The following is a 16,128-nucleotide window of genomic DNA, read 5'->3' as shown; positions in this document are numbered from 1 at the left end:
TGGTTCAGGAATAAGGCTCTACAGGCTGGACTTTGGTTGAAAAGGGCAAAGATTTTATTACAAACTGCAGCCTAGGTCAACACAACCAAATTACAAGGAAATTGGCCCAAGGTAGTGCTGGAGACAGCGGGGCACCTAGAGTGGGTTGGAGGCACACTGTTATTGGATCCCTAAGTACCACCCCAGATGATTAACATAACACAGCACTGGACCATTTCTGAACAGTAGTTGGCACTATGTAGCACAAAGATGTTCTAGTTTACCATGTCATGGGTTGTCTTAATTAGTGCTGACATTAGGAACTAAACCAATGTTAATTTACCATCACATTACATAATTTAACAGATTTTCTTTTATTACAGGTCAGATCTCCAGACTGTATTAAAAAAATACTGTCCGGAAAAGTTGACATGAATGTCCCTTAAGGAACCAAATAAATGTGTCCAGGGAAGGTGATAATTTCCCACATTAAAAAAAGAAGAGCATAGTGGGAGACAGCAACTTCTGAAGAACCTACATTTATGTCCTCAACATTTCTCTCCAGAGGACATTCAGTCATTTGTAAGAGCAAATCTGACAAAGGCTCTAACAGGTGATCATTACTTTTGCAAGCTAAACATAAATACCGTGCTGAGATAGGCAGCGCTGGAAGCTCTTTGAAATGCTAATGGAGCTATACTGCTGCCAGTATTGAATATGAAACCACCGATCCGACCGACCCTAAACAGCTGTTAGAAGTACTTACAGGATCACACAGTCTGACCAGAGGTATGCATCATTCATTGTTTCATTTATGAAGCTGAACGTGGCAACAACAGTGAAACACCAGCTCCTACAGCCAACCCTGTCCTCTTCATCCGTTTGTTTCTTGTCATTTTCATTACCTCTTGTGATTTCTACATTCCCATGGATTTGAACGTGCTCCGGTTCAAATTAAAAAGGCTTAATGATGTTAGTCATCGCTGTTTTGGCTGAACGGAGCTAGTGCAGTTGGACCTATAGACGTCATTTACCCAAAATGCATTGCATTTAACAACATGGTGACATTTGTGTGACAATATTTTAACATTTCTAAAATCTAAACAACCTGCAATATTGTTACAGTATTATTACTGTTGTTTTTACATCTAAAATAAATATTTCTCAAATAAATTCTATTAAATCTAATCGTTTAAGAAATAAAATAGAAAAATGAACCGCTAGAGAAATACTGAAACCAAAGAGAGAAAACTCTTGACTTTAATGACAACACGCAAATGTTTCACAACTGGAGATGTGCAGTTTGAGTATTCATAGCTACACGTTTTTTCCTTTTGTATGGATTCTCATGTGTGTGTTTAAATTAGATTTTTGGTTAAATCTTTGTCCACAGAGATCACAACAGAAAGGTTTCTGTCCAGTGTGAATTCTCATGTGTGTGTTTAAATGTGATTTTCGGCTAAATTTTTGCCCACAGAGATCACAATAGAAAGGTTTCTGTCCTGTATGGCTTCTCGTGTGGGTGATTAAATTAGATTTTGCGGCAAAGCTTTGTCCACATATATCACAACAGAAAGGTTTCTGTCCTGTGTGGATTCTCATGTGTATGTTTAAGTTTGATTTTTCACCAAATTTGTGTCCACATAAATCACAACCAAATGGTTTCTGTCCAGTGTGGTTCCTCATGTGTCTGCTTAAATGTGATTTTTGGCTAAATCTTTGTCCACAAAAGTCACAACAAAAAGGTTTCTGTCCAGTGTGGTTTCTCATGTGCCTGATTAAATGTGATTTTTGGCTAAATTTTTGTTCACAAAAATCACAGCAGAAAGGTTTCTGTCCAGTGTGATTCCTCATGTGTCTGTTTAAAGTTGATTTTTGGTTAAATCTTTGTCCACAGAGATCACAACAGAAAGGTTTCTGCCCTGTGTGGATTCTCTCATGTGTGTTTAAAGTGTATTTTCCAGAAAATGTTTTACCACAGTATTTACAGCTCAACTTCACTCCTGTCTGAATCTTACTTTTTGAGTCCACATTGTTCTTCTCTGTAAAACATTTATTACCCACGGTGGTTGAAGATCCCATTTCTGAATGTGTCACATCTTTCTGAACGGGGCAACAGTGAACAAATTGTTCAGGAAACTCAGAGGAGTTACAAGGTTTGTTGATGTTTCCATCTGACTTTGGAGCTCTTCTCTCCTTCCAGTCATTGTCCAAGTTCTCAGTTTTCAGTCCAGAACCTAACTCAGAGGTAAACTGGTTTACATCATCGTCCTCTTCATCCTTCTCAATATCTTCAATCTTTAAGGAAATAGAACCATCTCCACAGTTTTCTATTTTGATTGATTCTCCCCCATTGATTTCTTTTGGAAAATCTCTGTCTTTAATTTCGTCTTTATAAAGATTCTGTGAGAGAAGAATGGACTTTATTTCATCTTCACTCTTTATCGGAGTAGAAGAGACTGGAAACCTGATGGCATCAATCTCCTTATTGAGCTGCTCTCCCCCCACACTGATGCAAATTTCTTCCTGCTCCTCCTTTATCTGCTGGGGCTTTGGGTCATGCAGCTCAGCAACAGATCTGTGGTCTTCAGGAGTTTCTTCTTTAACCATCAGCATCTGCTTAACATCTGTAGCAAACATGGAAACACATTATGCATATTAGAAAGTATTTAGACTGTAGTCTGGACTGAACTACTTCAATAAAGATGTATTTAGATGACTTGGCTAAATTTAATTAAATCATTTTTGTATCCTTTATATTGCAGTAAGGTTTATGACTATTTATGGTAACATTTTATCAACCCTTCACAACAACTATACGATGAAACCATTTCTGTTTTCCCCATTGAGGCTCTTTTTTGTCTCAACAACACCTGTATAGAATTGTTTTCAGTGACACGAAATACATTTTTAACTTGTTTCTATGTGGAAAAAATGTCTTAAAATGGGAAAAATTAGGGAAAAAAGCCAACATTGAACATAGTGATAAAATTCTGATATATTTTTGCGATGATTTATAGTTTGTTAAACTATAACACACACTTTTTAATTCCTGGTTCAATAAAGTGGTCCTGATTCGACACACCAACACAAACATCTGCCTTTGTTTGATGCTCCTACCAGTTCATCTAAAATCTGAGCAGATTCTGCTTCGCATAACTACAATACAACAAAATTCTACACATTTTTGTGTTGGTAGATGAATAGTATAATTTCAAGTCAACAAAACAAGACCACGTCTTAATCTGTCCTTTTCCTTAATTTTAAACTGATCTAATACGTTTAAAAGCCTTTTTGGGGCCTGCCTAGATGCAATTCATGTGTAACATAGTTAATATTGTATAGAATTCCACTTGTCATTACTTCCAAGTTTGGGTTCATGTGTAAAGGGTGAAACAGCACCCCTTCCTGGTGGTTGGCAGGGCTAAATATAGTGAACACAGACATCTCGTTGCCAGTTCATGAGAGATGGGCGCGAGATAGGTTAACTGAGTTTAATGCTCCGATAAAATGTTATGTTAGCTTGTTGCTAACATGAAATGCTGTCCCTCGTAAGGTGCTGTATCCGCTGTGATGAACCTGATTCCTGATCAGTCCACATTCTGTTTCGCACAGATAAACGACGTTTCATCTCATCCTGTCTCCTGCCCCTTATTCACACAACGCAGAACTGTTTTATACTGAACGATCGCAATTAGCGAGGTTAACATGGCAGGAACCTACTGTTCTACACCCAATAGGCGGTCTCTTTATTGGGGCCTGCCCAAACAATGCATGGCAGGAACCTATTGTTTTACACCCAATAAGGCGTTTCTTTAAACTTATTTATTCTTTATGCACCCCCACAAAAGTGGTATCAAAAGGTTTAGCTTGATCCCAAGAAGGGAGCTACTATTTTTAGTGGGATTTGGAGTTAAAATAGCGACAAAATGGCAAAAGACGAGACTGAGTGTCTCATAAGGATAGGATTCTTTTTCCAAAGAATCTGTCTGACACACACACACACAGCATAGTGGATTTCTGACTTTAACTCGCCCTCACAAATACAAATATCGCTCTGTTGGTCTCAAAGTCAGTCATGACATAGATACACATGCCTTCTGCCCTAAAATGTTGTCGAAATTTTTCTAGGAGTTATAGTTTCCTGTTAAGGTTCTTCAGACCGCTGGGATCTCATAAATATATCAAGTCTCTGTGTAGGGCGGTCATTAATTACCATGGCAACGGCTCCTGGCATGCAGCTGCATTCTATTATGGTCTGTCTCAGTGGGACAGAGCCGACAGAGAGATATGCGAGACATACAATGCATTTTTCCCCACAATACTTTTTTTGTTGTTGTTTTAGAATTTAGACACATTCCTCATTATCTGTTGTTTCATTTTGAAGATTAAAACAGTCAAGTTTTTAGGTTTTTTTTAGGTTCATTTGAGAGAACAAACACATTTTAAATGCCACAAATACTTTAAAATGTTTTGGCTCAGATCTTGCAATGCATTCTGGGTAATACGTATTTTCTGGGATTGTTATTTCACTTACAAAAATACATGTAAATGAAATATTTCACATATTTCTGAATGTGAATTAAAACCATTAGTATGAAGGTTGAAAATTTGCTAGGAAAAAATTAGGTAACTTTATGTTATTAAAGGTAAAGTTTAAACAGTAATGATTTCTTGGTTAATGTCAAGTTGTCATAACAAAGACATTTTGAATAATGTCAACTTTGTATTAAAAGTGTCATAATTTACCGAATGACGCTTTATGACAACAGTCATAAATATTCATGAAGGCTTATTCATGTTCATGACAGGTGTTATGTCATATTTATGATGGTGTCATGTCAGTCTTATTCAACCCCCTTCAAATAAAGTGTTACCAACAAACACAAAAATACTGATAAACTATCCGAAAGAGATTTTAAACCCCGCGGTTTCTCAGAGCACAATTTTATTGGCAAAAGTCTGATTTATACTTCGGAGCGGTTCGTCACCAGAAAAAAAGCGCACATCTCAAGACCGAATTAATTATTGTTTATAAAACATAAACTCTTTTGAAATACTCTGTTTAGACAAAATAAATTTAGTTGGCAAATTTAGCTAAAGTAAAAGTCTGATGTTTACTTTGTGGCACTTTGCTACCAGAACACGTGTTCATCTCTTACCAACTGACCAACAAATATTGTTATTGTTAAAAAAAAACCCATAAGATTTCTTCTGCTCTTTTGAAGTGCTACTTACCATAGCAACGCTAATCTACTTACCACTCACGATATGGCGGACGTAGTTCGTTTGAAATGTCCACTGGCTAAATTTGAGTTTTAGGTAACTGATCTATTAGTCGTCTTAAAATGTTCTTCAACTGCAACGAAAACATACAAACCTAATCCGTTTAGCAGAACCTTCTGATTGAAAACAGCCTCCATGATCTGTCGCAGGTTATTTTCTTTGTCCCCTTTTAGCTTCTTCAGAAATGTCTCCGACAGCAGCTCACTACCACCATTTGAGCTGCTGCCTCCCCGTCTTTGTTGTTACCTCCTCTTATGATGCTCTTTTAGCAATTACTGAGCAGATATAGTTCAGTTTTCATCCAAACTCAGCGAAGCACGTTGCTCTTCCTCAAATTCACGCACTGTGTTCTTCTTCCTTAGTTTTTAACGGGAGCTTGCACCCATCAATGTTGCACTACTGCCGTCTATTGGATGTTACTACTTACTACCTTTCCTCAAATTCTCCAGTGTTTTTCAAAAAACGAAAAATCTTTACGTTCATTACTATTTATCAGAACAATATGGAGCTCCTTACAACAATCATATTTTCAAATTTCAAATCTTTATTAAAACCTATTTCCACAATCAATAATCTTCTTTGACCCTCCTATTAACTAATAAAAACGTGTTATATCATTTCTGTGGTACTACACACCAATAAAACCAGTAAGACCATTCAAAAAACTATGACCAGTTCTTATTGTATTTAGAATTATCTCCTCCTTCCCGTTTATTCCTCTAATTCTTATAACATCAACTGTATTTTGTGTCCCATACAGCAAATGATTTCTATTTATTTTTATTATCCCACTTCATTTTCTATAACTTCTTATTTTCTTTCCAAACTATGCTTTTGCCTTCGATTTTAGATAAAATCGAGCTCCTATTGCCATCTACATAAATGCACCTTTCTCAGTCAAAAACAACCAGTCAGAGTCAGGAGGAGGGTCTTAGCGCTGTCAGTGAAGTTTGTGTACGTGCTGCTAAATGTGCTAATGGCAGAAAAATCACTTACCAGTCCAGGAAAACTGTTTATCGACCACTATCATGAGCTATGGTAACTAGCTTGAGCAGTCATTACCAGAAAGCAAGGGCGAGGGCATGGGCACCGCACACAAGCATGATTGACAGCACCGAGACCCTCCTCCTGGCCAAAATAGTGGTTGTTTCTAACCTGACGGTGTATTTCCACAAATGGCAGAAGGACCACTAGGTGGAGGCAGAGGAGCTTGTTTTTTCAGATAATTTCTTATCTATTTTAAAAGTAATAAGATACTACTTTTGTTAGTGTAAATAAAACAAAATCTAAACATCAAGGAAAAAAAATTAACACATACCTTTGTGGGCTAAAGGACTATTTCACCCATTTTTATTTGCCCATAGAGAATTTGATCTCATGTTCAGCTTCAGATGTAAGGGATAGCCTGTCTTTGCTGAGGTCCCTGAAATATGTTTCATCTCTGGAGGGAAGGGAGCTGCTGCAGCGTACCACGACATTTTATGTTGAGTGCAGAACTAAAGACGTGTATTTACCGTAATTTCTTGTCAGGGGAAGTTTGGAAGTTGAACAAGTATCTGGAAACAAGTATTAATATGTGTATTTTCAGCCTTTATTTTCCTTCTCATCCGCAGTTTTTTTCTATACATGTTGGTGAAAACATTGGCAGCCAGTGTTTAATAAATACATTCCACTCCCCATTTTCCAAAGATTCCTTGAGACAAGAGCCCCATTTGCAGTGAAGCTCTACAGATCAACAAACCTCATCATAATCCTCTTTATTCTGAATCCAGGCTTTTTATTTTGCAAAATAAATTAGCTAGTGAAACTTCCATGATTTTTTTTTTTTTAATCTTTTAATATCAATGACTAGTGTGTTTGCATAATTCCTGATTTACCATTCATAAAAACATACCAAGCTCTCTTTTTCTAAAAGCAAAACATTTTGTTTTGGAGATCATCACCAGTCCCTTTCTTGAGGTGGTCTGTACGGTATCCCTAGAAGTCTAAAAACATCTTTCTCTGTCGCCGTGGGAAGCGGGTTGCCACCGTGCATCTTCACGCTGCCTTGACGCACCACGTCTTTGTTTAGCGAGTGCTCCGATAAGCTCATATTTTTCGTCTTTGCCAGCGCTCTCATTGAGCGGTTGAAGTGGGCCGAGCCGGTGAAATACATAAGCGAGCAGGCAAACTCCTCGTAAGGCACGACAATGACGTCCAGCCTGCGGTGGCGCCGACCGGGCCCTGGCAAACGGCAAACGCCCATGTATTTCTTCTGCTCTCCATTGTCTTCGTGGCTCACCAGGTCATCTGTTAGAAACCCTTAGAAATACAGATTGATGTTATTTTCATTATTATAAAAGAGAACAATAAAAAAAAAAGTGTCTATCTGATAGTATAGGGCTTACCACCGTCATGGAGAATCTGCAAGACTTTACTGAAAACTCCCTTGTGGGACTTGCCGTCAGGGTGAGAAATAAGAACGTCCACATCTCCGCACGTCGCTTTCCCGCGACGGTAAGAGCCGCACGCCATTGCCACGAGGCCGGCATCGACAGCATGTGCAGCATCCCTCACCTGCAAAGGATAAAAACTTATGTGTCATAGAATTCATCTTAGAGCCAAATCATTGTCCTTTATATCTTTACTGATTGTAGCAAGCCCAACTCGCAGTTGGTCCGTGTGTTCGCTAGCTTCTCTTTCCAATATGACTGGAGGCTGTATCACAACTTTGCTTTTGGTTTGTTTTCACATCTCTGTTTATTTCCCCTCACACATAATCACTTATTTATTTGTTGAGCTAAAGTATTTGGTGTATAATTTTGTATAATGCTTGTATTTTCACTGCGCTCCGCTAAACAGCACAGTTCTATTTCTCTATTTCGCGGCTATAATTTGAGGGTTATTTTCCCTCCCTCCCCCCAATTTCTTGCTAAACACACTGACATGATAAAATGAACGAAGGTATTTCAGCCAGAGAATACTAAATGCTTGCAGTATTACAAATAAATATACATTACCACTTTCTCTATGGCTGCCGCCTCTTCTCTAGGCATTCGGTCTAGAAGGTCATCGTAGTGCTTCAGTCCTATTTTCTGAGTGCTGGTCAGGTGGGCTTTTGTTCGGATGTCGTCCAGGGTGCGAAAGCCCTGCAAGACAAAAAGGAGATTCAGAAATTATGCTTTTTTTCCCCTATGAAATAATTTACCTTTAAACAAAAGGTAAAAGAAGTTAAAAAAAAATACAAAAAGTATAGTTATAATAGGTTTCAGTAGTAGTTTAATGACATTCAACAACATAACATTAAAAACAGAGATTACAAAGATCAATTTTGGATACGCCACAATACGCAGGCAAGAAACTGGGACTTGGTCAAAACACGTAGCTAATGACTCAATGCAATCGGCTGGGTTTCCCTAGATAGAAAATTTTATAAAACAACTTGACTAATAAATTGAAGTCGATGCATTATTAGAGCTTTAATCACACAAACATAATGTATGACGTAACAGATATTAAATATGGACTGAGGTGCTGCAGCCCAGGATCTCTGTAGTGCTGATAATGTTTTTGTTTTCACCTGTTGGTACCAAAGTTGTGCCGTTTTCGCTCCTGCTCCCCAGATGTTGGTGAAAAGCTCCAAGACAGGCACGGCCTCTCCAATGTGATCGAGCTTCCTCAGGTGGCCACTCTCCATAATTTCTTCTATTTTATCCGCCATGCGTTTTCCTATTCCTGGGATCTGACAAGCTTCCTAACCCCAAAGGTGGGGTCCGGGGGGAGAAAAAAAATAAAATAATGAATCCCCCTAATAAACTTTTTTTTACATTGCAACCATAAACATCAGTGTTATTTATTGACATTATGATTGATCAACAAAAACAGGCTTGGGGTGTGCATGACTATTCAGCTCATTTGAATTGGGCAAATCTAAATAAAATCCCAGCGTAACAATTTGCCTTCAGAAGTTACCAGATATGTAAATTGTGGATTACAACTTTGTGTAATTTAAAAACATGTATTTTCCAGGAACATAGTGCCATGACCCCAAACATACAGCTAGAGATAAAATTCACCAGTTTAAATCATATGTTTGTGTGTACAGAGTGGCACAGTTAAAGTCAATTATACAAAACCAGCAAACAAAGCTTTCTATAGGCTACCTGATATGATGTGACAGGCTTGTGGAAGCTCTTCAGTGCGTTGACAGCCTTAGAGTAGCCCAGTGCTCTCCACTTGTCTCCTTGGTGTGTGTAGGCCTTGGCCAACACTTCCAGCTTGTCTGTGATGTGTTTGTTGAAGTTGTTAGTTTTGCACTGAGAAGACTGAGCACAGACCCACTTTCCTGAAATGGGCTTCTGAGCTTCAGCAGCAGTGGCTGCATCTGGAACGGAGTTTGTGCAAGAGCCGGGAGTCTCCTCTTTAGGGTGCCGTCCGGTGAGGAGGGCTTCCAGGTCGCTCTGAGAGACGCCGTCTTCTTCTCTGCTAGCTTCTTCTTCGGCCTTTGGGATTGTCTGGAAGCAGAAGCAACATAAAATGCGAATGATGATGCAAAGTGAATTGAAATCTGCAGTTCAGAGTCTGAGCATAGTTGTCGACAGAATGTCGCTGGTACATGGAAACTTACTATGTCTAGAGTCACCTCCTGCTTGGTAAGATGCAGACTTTCTGGCTCTGGGGTTGTTTCAGCAGGATGTTCAGTATTTTCTGATTGTTTGTCTTCTGTACTTTCATGCTTTGATTCCGAGTCCCTGTGTGAAATCACATGAAAAATGTTGTTAGACTGATAATTGGGTTGCTTTTCTCTTAAATGAATTGTCAAAAGAATGTGTAAAACTCTATCACAGTACTTTGTGGTATTATGGTGACAATCTTAAAAATGACCAAAAAAACAAACAAAAATTACTTCTTTTTTTAGGAAACTTTATGGCTGTGCATGGCACAGTTTTCGTAGCAGCACAAACAAAAATATTGTTCTTAAATAAACATTTCCACTTAAATTAGGCTAATTCAGGACACCACTTACTTAAAGAATTGCAATTTAAACTGAACATATGGAGTGCATTTAATCAAACGTCTAATTTATTGATAATTATTGATGCTCTCATGGAACAAACAAGATATTTTTCATGACCAATGATAAAATACATGATAAATGCCCAGACCTAATGTGTAAGTGAACACGTGAAAACTGATAAAATATGACAGAAATAAAAGTGGCAATAGTTTCAAGACATTATTGAAACTATGTTCTAGAATAAAGAATAATCAGACGCCGAACCTTTTGGGTAACAGAAGGCTGTAGTTTTCCTCATCCAGGACTTTCTTCTCACTAATACACAAGCTTAACCAGGTGCATTTCACCAGATGAACATCGGATGGCAGACGATCCACCTTCATCAGGCGCAGAGCCCTGTCGCTGTCCATGGTGTCATCAACAACAACATGAGTGACGGAGGGGGACAACGAACTCTGGATTTGCCCTCCGTTCTGCTGGATTTGCCTGTGGAAGATCTGGCATCTGGCGTTTCCGATTCCAGCAGGCAGAAGGTATACTGTGACGCCATTAAAGAAGTCTCCTGAAGCAGGAAAGCAAAAAATAAGCAATAACAGCATGCTTATCAGATTCTGAAGGCTAGTGAGGATTTGTTTATTTGTTTATCAAGATTTACTTATGAATCTTGATCATTTACGGATTATAAATGAATGAAAATAGTCATTCAAGGGATATGAATATTTAAGGGATAAATATTCAGGATGGAGCCTCGACACGGGATCGTGTTTAATATCCCTTAAATATTCATATCCCTTAAACTTTTTCCTATATTATTAAGCATGGAAGTTTGTGGTTGCAACTTGGGAAAGAATTTGTAGAAAAGTACCATAAACATCTTTACCCAATACTGTACCAATGATATTTTTCAAACTGCCTGTGTCAGACTACAGCTCACAAAGGTAAAAATAGAAACCTGTGACATCATGTTCCTCTGTTTTCTTCTTGAGAGGAGGCACGTCCTTCCCCTGCAACACGTTAGCCCGTTTAACTTTGGGGAAGGCTTTCACGATCCCGTGTCGAGGCTCCATCCTGGTTGTTGGAGGGAGGAGCCACCGCCCTGTTGAATAAAGCAGTTTAAAACAATGCAGTATGGAGCTCTGCAGCATACACTATTTATCATATAGATTACCAGAAGAAGTGCTTCATTTGAATCATCTGTAATCTTAAAAAAAAGCCTGGATTTACTGTCACTAATGACAACAAGAAAGAATACTTCAAATCCCTGCACATTATCTCAGCTCTATAAAATTAAATCTGTGTGACTTTGCATTATAAATAAAACTGATTATGATTATTATTTTTGAGCAACGTGTATATATTATTTAACAAAATAAGACCATAGGTTAGTTGGAATGCTAAATGACACAAAATCTCCTTTTAGTCTAATATTTAACCGTTCTCTTAAAGATGGAATAGATCTTCAATATATAGGAATCTGTAACATGGAATAGCACTTGACTAAACATAGCTTGTACGATTACATCAACTCTTGCAGCAGAACTATAAATATCTCCTACAGCACCATTTAAAGTTTTCACTGTGATATTTAATCTGGACTTCACATCACTAACATTTCCAAACGGTTAACAAAATTACATATTCGCTAGTCTAAAACCAGCTTACACACTAGTTTTTGCTGCTTAGAACAAATACCACTACCTGTGTTGTGCTAGTAGCAAGCTAGCTGTAATTTAAGTTGACGTTTAACGTATGAACATGTGCGTTTTTAATAAATCTTTTCGATTTTGAGCCCAGGTTTGATAGCGTAAAGAAAACTGCTTAGCTTAAAAGTGAAATCTCAAACTTAAAATCTCAGCTCTTACCCCAGTTTTACTCCAACCATAAACACGGTAACGATGACAGAGGAAGTAAAACATGCAATTTAAATGTTTCACTTCCGGGTGTGGTGCAACCGTTACGTTAAGTCCAAAGTGTGTCTTTGCTTAATTTTCAGAATTTATGTTGTAAAAAAATTACATTGTGTACCTTTATTTGTTTGTTTATTTGTTTATTGAATTAATTATTTTTAGCCATGCTGTGTGAGACGAGTTAACGTTTTTGTGTACGTCATCAGGTTGCTGGGGTTACAAGTTGAATACGGAAGTGGCCCTCATGGAAACATGGCCGTGCAAAACTGGATCGATGTCCTGAAATCTTCGCAGAAAACGGCCTTGATACAGGACGGTAAGCATAACATAACATATTATCACCGGAATTTCTTTTGTCTCGTAGACGCTATGAGTTAATATCTGTAGCGTAAGCTGGTAGCTACCTGTGTAGTTCATGTTACTAGGCAACGAACTCGTTTTACAACTGAGCGGAAGCCGCACATACTTAATAAGTATGAGGTTTTGCATGCGAATAGTAAATAATACACACAAGCTAGCATACGTTTGCTATCAGTGTAAATTAACCAGAGGTACCTCAAAATTAATCTATCTCAATGCCACTTTTGCTTATCACGTATGAAATCCGTTATTAGTCAGACAAAAGTGTACTTAGGCATATTGTTGAAATGGAAAATGAAAAGATGCACACAAATATTCTACACAATTTTCATATTACATTAGACCAACAGAAATGCAGTTTTAACACAGAAATGTTGTGTTATGGTCTACACAAATACTACTGACTTTACAGTTGTCTATCAAGCAGTCATTGGTTAGTATTTGGTTCAATATTTTTCAGTTAATAAAAGTAAATAAATAAAAAAAAAATAATATATATATATATATATAAAAAAAACTTTTAAAAAAAATCCAAATCACAATCTGGCCACAAGAGTGCAGTATAGAGTCGTGTTAAAGACGCTCTACATACCTTCACTGGACAGGTAAACCCAACATTAATCATTCCCCTGACTGATTTAGGTTTAGGACTATTTTCATTCAACCAAGAAGTTTGTTTTTGGTAGGAAATCAGACAGGTATATATCAGTGGATAATACAACTAAGAAAAATGGTTTATGAAAAGCAAAATGAAAAAAAAAATATATATATACATATTTTTTTAAGCTATTGAAGAGTGTGATTGCTTGTTGTATATATACAACAATCACACTTGTTCACACGAACAAGTGTGATCGCTTGTTGTATATATACAACAAGCGATCACACTCTTCAATAGCTTTTGGTGCATTTTCACTGGAAATTTGACAGCAATTTCATTTTAATGAACATTTCCAGCCCTTTAAGAGCGGTAAGCCTCCATCCCATCATCCTAATCTTTTTGTTTTCTTTTTTTCCCCACAGATTCTCTATCAGATTCAAGTTTGGCTTAGTCACTCCAAAACTTGTAATTTACATTACTTTAAATCTTAAGAATCATGTTGGTAAAATTGAGATATTACATTTAACCTAAATCTGCCAGTAATGTGAATAATTTTGGGCTTCTCTGTACAATTGCAGGTTGTATTTTGTTGGTATTTTTAGACTAAACCCTGATTTTTAATTCTTTGATCATAAATAACAATCTATTCATCCAGAATTGCTATTTTATTAAAAAAGGAATCTAACAATTTTGATCTGTACTGTTTTTATTTTTGTGTACATTGGAATTGTTCTTTTGTTTCTATATTTGACCTTCAGGGAAAAGGAAGATCCATTACCTCTTCACAGATGGAAAAGAAATGGCTGAAGAGTACGACTTGAAAACAGATGAACTCATCTGTAAGCAGCTGATTTTCTGCTCGACACATCTGCAGATTAATAACGCATGATGTCTGAAATATTTCATTGTGTTTTACTAAAACACTGCGTGTTACAGCTAGAAAGTGGCGGCAGAAAAGCACGCTGGGAGTTCAGGGTGTGTGGCAGGTAGAAGTCGGGGAGCCAGTAAACGTACCTGCAGCTCTCAACTCCGATGTCATTAAAGAAAACTGCTCCAATGTGGGGTTTTTTAAAAAATTATTATTTATGTATCCAATACATTTAAAGCATTAGTTCTTTAAAATTAATGCTTTTTTATTATTATTCTATTTTGTCTCTTTAGCCGGTGTTTCTGCGCAAAGACACAAAAACCAGCTTTCAGTGGCGAATCCGTAACCTTCCCTATGCCAAGGATGTCTTCAGTGTTTCCATGGAGCCGTCTGAGAGATGCATCATCATAAAGACCACAAATAAAAAGTACATTTGCTCAAAGCCAGGGGTATTTTCCTGAGCACCTTCTTGTTCTTGTAAAGTGTGCTTACTGGGATTCAGTTCTTATGCCTTAAGTATAGATGGCACTGTTTGCAATACATTCATTAGTTCAACGGCTGCGTTATGTCATCTTCTTCTTGTCTTCCCAGGTATTATAAGAAGTTCAGTGTTCCTGATCTGGATCGAAGCCAGCTCCCACTTGACGGCTCCGCACTCAGTTACACACATGCCAACAACACTTTAATAGTCAGTGTAAGTCACACACACTCTAATCTAATGATTATTTTATGTTTTTTTTTTCTCTAATCTTGACCATTTTAACAATAAAAAAAAAAGACGATTAAATGCTGAGTGCTAGATCTGTTTTATTCTCTCTCCAGAAAAAAAATGTATCAGTACTAAAACAAATGTTTTTCAATTGTGTCTCCGTCTGTTCCTTTTACAATTAAAAATCGCATTCTTATATAACAAAAAAATAAATAAATAAAAAAAAATAATATATATATATATATATATATATATATATATATATATATATATATATATATATATATATATATATATATATCAAAGTAATTCTAGGTTGACCGTTTCCTTTCTTCTTTCTTGTCCAGTACCAGAAACCTAAAGAGATTTTAGCCCTGGAGCAGGAGCTGCTGAAGGAAGTGAAGAAACTGAAGGGGACCGGTGAAGGGGATGTCGACTGTACAACCCAGTGAATTCTGAGTATGATGAAAAGAAAATGATAGAGGGCTTCATTTCAGGCAGCGCCTCCGATTGTCATGTCCCTCCTCACCCGCAAGCTTGTTTTTAAGCTTTGTGTTTGGATCCTCAGTGCCTTGTCTCTGGGCTAGTGCTTTCAGTTTTGGTGGTTAATTATTCAATCTGATGTAGACAGTATTAATAAAAAACAACAACAACACACACACACACATGCATTTCTAAAACCTTGATTTAAGAACTTTGCAAGTTCATTCATTTTCTCAGTTCCCTAAAGATGTATTTATTGTTTTACTGCACTTCATTTGAAGGTGTTTTCTTTTTTCCGGCGGGGGGTGGTAGGAGGGTCACATAACCTACCACTCTGCTTTCACTGACGTCCTTGTAAAACACTCCGGACACACAATGCTTTATGCTTGTTCGTTCAGAGGTCACGGTTACGGCAACGTCTCATTTGTGTTAAATGAATTCCCTCATGTTGTTTGCACGCCGTTGGCCACCCTGAAAGCCATCGCGCGGGCTTGTTTCACCGTTTCCTGTCGCAAATTCAAAGAGGTCAAATTATATTTCCAGTTGCCTTGCACTGCCCTTTTGATTAAATAAAAATAAAATTAAAGTTTTTATCTCTTTCTTTTAAAAGAAAAAAGTACAATAGGGAAAGAAAATGACAAATTGGTATTTTTCCCATTGCATATTAAAGAGATACAATCAGTTTGACTGAAGATGCTTAAACAGTGGATATAAAAAAAAAAGGCGGTAGTGCTGTTAAAACGGGACAATGGCACTTAAATATAGATTGTTTCAACCTTGTGATTCCTTGCATTTTTCGCTGCTTGTCCAAACCCAGAAAGCAAGTGCAAAAAACAGAGACAAAACCACAGGTCCTCTCTCACCATTGTGCTTTGTCTTCTTCCAGATGGAAAGGACAGGACACAAAAAAACATTTAAACCAGCCAGTCTTGTTGTTTT

General features: G+C 37.4%; 3 protein-coding genes across 4 annotated transcripts; 1 reads left to right on the top strand and 2 right to left on the bottom strand.

The window, feature by feature from the left end:
- Positions 1–34: 34 nt before the first annotated feature.
- LOC103131423 (zinc finger protein OZF-like) lies at positions 35–5,636 on the bottom strand. 2 transcript variants are annotated; one of them, XM_007543063.2, is made up of 2 exons: positions 5,360–5,636; positions 35–2,606 (listed from the first exon to the last, which is right to left on the bottom strand). In XM_007543063.2, exons 1-2 carry the CDS (start codon positions 5,400–5,402, stop codon positions 1,297–1,299), a joined length of 1,353 nt encoding a protein of 450 aa, XP_007543125.1. In that variant the 5' UTR covers positions 5,403–5,636; the 3' UTR covers positions 35–1,296. The 2 variants fall into 2 exon arrangements, with proteins under 2 accessions (XP_007543125.1, XP_007543134.1); XM_007543072.2 differs by having other exon boundaries at positions 5,512–5,636.
- A 1,265-nt stretch (positions 5,637–6,901) lies between these two features.
- On the bottom strand, positions 6,902–12,228 carry poll (polymerase (DNA directed), lambda). Its single transcript, XM_007543043.2, has 9 exons — positions 12,124–12,228; positions 11,214–11,357; positions 10,526–10,823; positions 9,872–9,995; positions 9,408–9,758; positions 8,825–8,998; positions 8,265–8,393; positions 7,653–7,821; positions 6,902–7,566 (listed from the first exon to the last, which is right to left on the bottom strand). Exons 2-9 carry the CDS (start codon positions 11,326–11,328, stop codon positions 7,205–7,207), a joined length of 1,722 nt encoding a protein of 573 aa, XP_007543105.1. The 5' UTR covers positions 11,329–11,357; positions 12,124–12,228; the 3' UTR covers positions 6,902–7,204.
- Positions 12,229–12,367: 139 nt separating this feature from the next.
- dpcd (deleted in primary ciliary dyskinesia homolog (mouse)) lies at positions 12,368–15,815 on the top strand. Its single transcript, XM_016666175.1, has 6 exons — positions 12,368–12,484; positions 13,888–13,968; positions 14,066–14,187; positions 14,291–14,424; positions 14,589–14,691; positions 15,054–15,815. The coding sequence occupies exons 1-6, from the start codon at positions 12,421–12,423 to the stop codon at positions 15,156–15,158; spliced, it is 609 nt and encodes a 202-aa protein (XP_016521661.1). The 5' UTR covers positions 12,368–12,420; the 3' UTR covers positions 15,159–15,815.
- Positions 15,816–16,128: the final 313 nt, after the last annotated feature.

This window comes from Poecilia formosa, unplaced genomic scaffold, assembly GCF_000485575.1.
Source record: "Poecilia formosa unplaced genomic scaffold, Poecilia_formosa-5.1.2 Scaffold11, whole genome shotgun sequence".
NCBI lineage: Eukaryota > Metazoa > Chordata > Actinopteri > Cyprinodontiformes > Poeciliidae > Poecilia > Poecilia formosa.
The sequence above is the reverse complement of the archived record's forward strand: the minus strand, read 5'-3'. Positions and strand labels throughout refer to the sequence as shown.

What these genes read in the sequence shown, in the direction of transcription:
- poll (XM_007543043.2), bottom strand. Translation starts at nt 11,328, where the DNA reads ATGGAGCCTCGACACGGGATCGTGAAAGCCTTCCCCAAAGTTAAACGG. An exon ending in AGCCTTCTGTTACCCAAAAG is followed by an intron (nt 9,996 to 10,525) that starts GTTCGGCGTCTG and finishes GATTTCACACAG; the next exon opens with GGACTCGGAATCAAAGCATG. An exon ending in CACAACTTTGGTACCAACAG is followed by an intron (nt 8,394 to 8,824) that starts GTGAAAACAAAA and finishes TTTGTCTTGCAG; the next exon opens with GGCTTTCGCACCCTGGACGA.
- LOC103131423 (XM_007543063.2), bottom strand. Translation starts at nt 5,402, where the DNA reads ATGGAGGCTGTTTTCAATCAGAAGGTTCTGCTAAACGGATTAG. An exon ending in GGTTCTGCTAAACGGATTAG is followed by an intron (nt 2,607 to 5,359) that starts GTTTGTATGTTT and finishes TGTTTGCTACAG; the next exon opens with ATGTTAAGCAGATGCTGATG.
- dpcd (XM_016666175.1), top strand. Translation starts at nt 12,421, where the DNA reads ATGGCCGTGCAAAACTGGATCGATGTCCTGAAATCTTCGCAGAAAACG. An exon ending in AACGGCCTTGATACAGGACG is followed by an intron (nt 12,485 to 13,887) that starts GTAAGCATAACA and finishes TTTGACCTTCAG; the next exon opens with GGAAAAGGAAGATCCATTAC. An exon ending in GAAAACAGATGAACTCATCT is followed by an intron (nt 13,969 to 14,065) that starts GTAAGCAGCTGA and finishes TGCGTGTTACAG; the next exon opens with CTAGAAAGTGGCGGCAGAAA.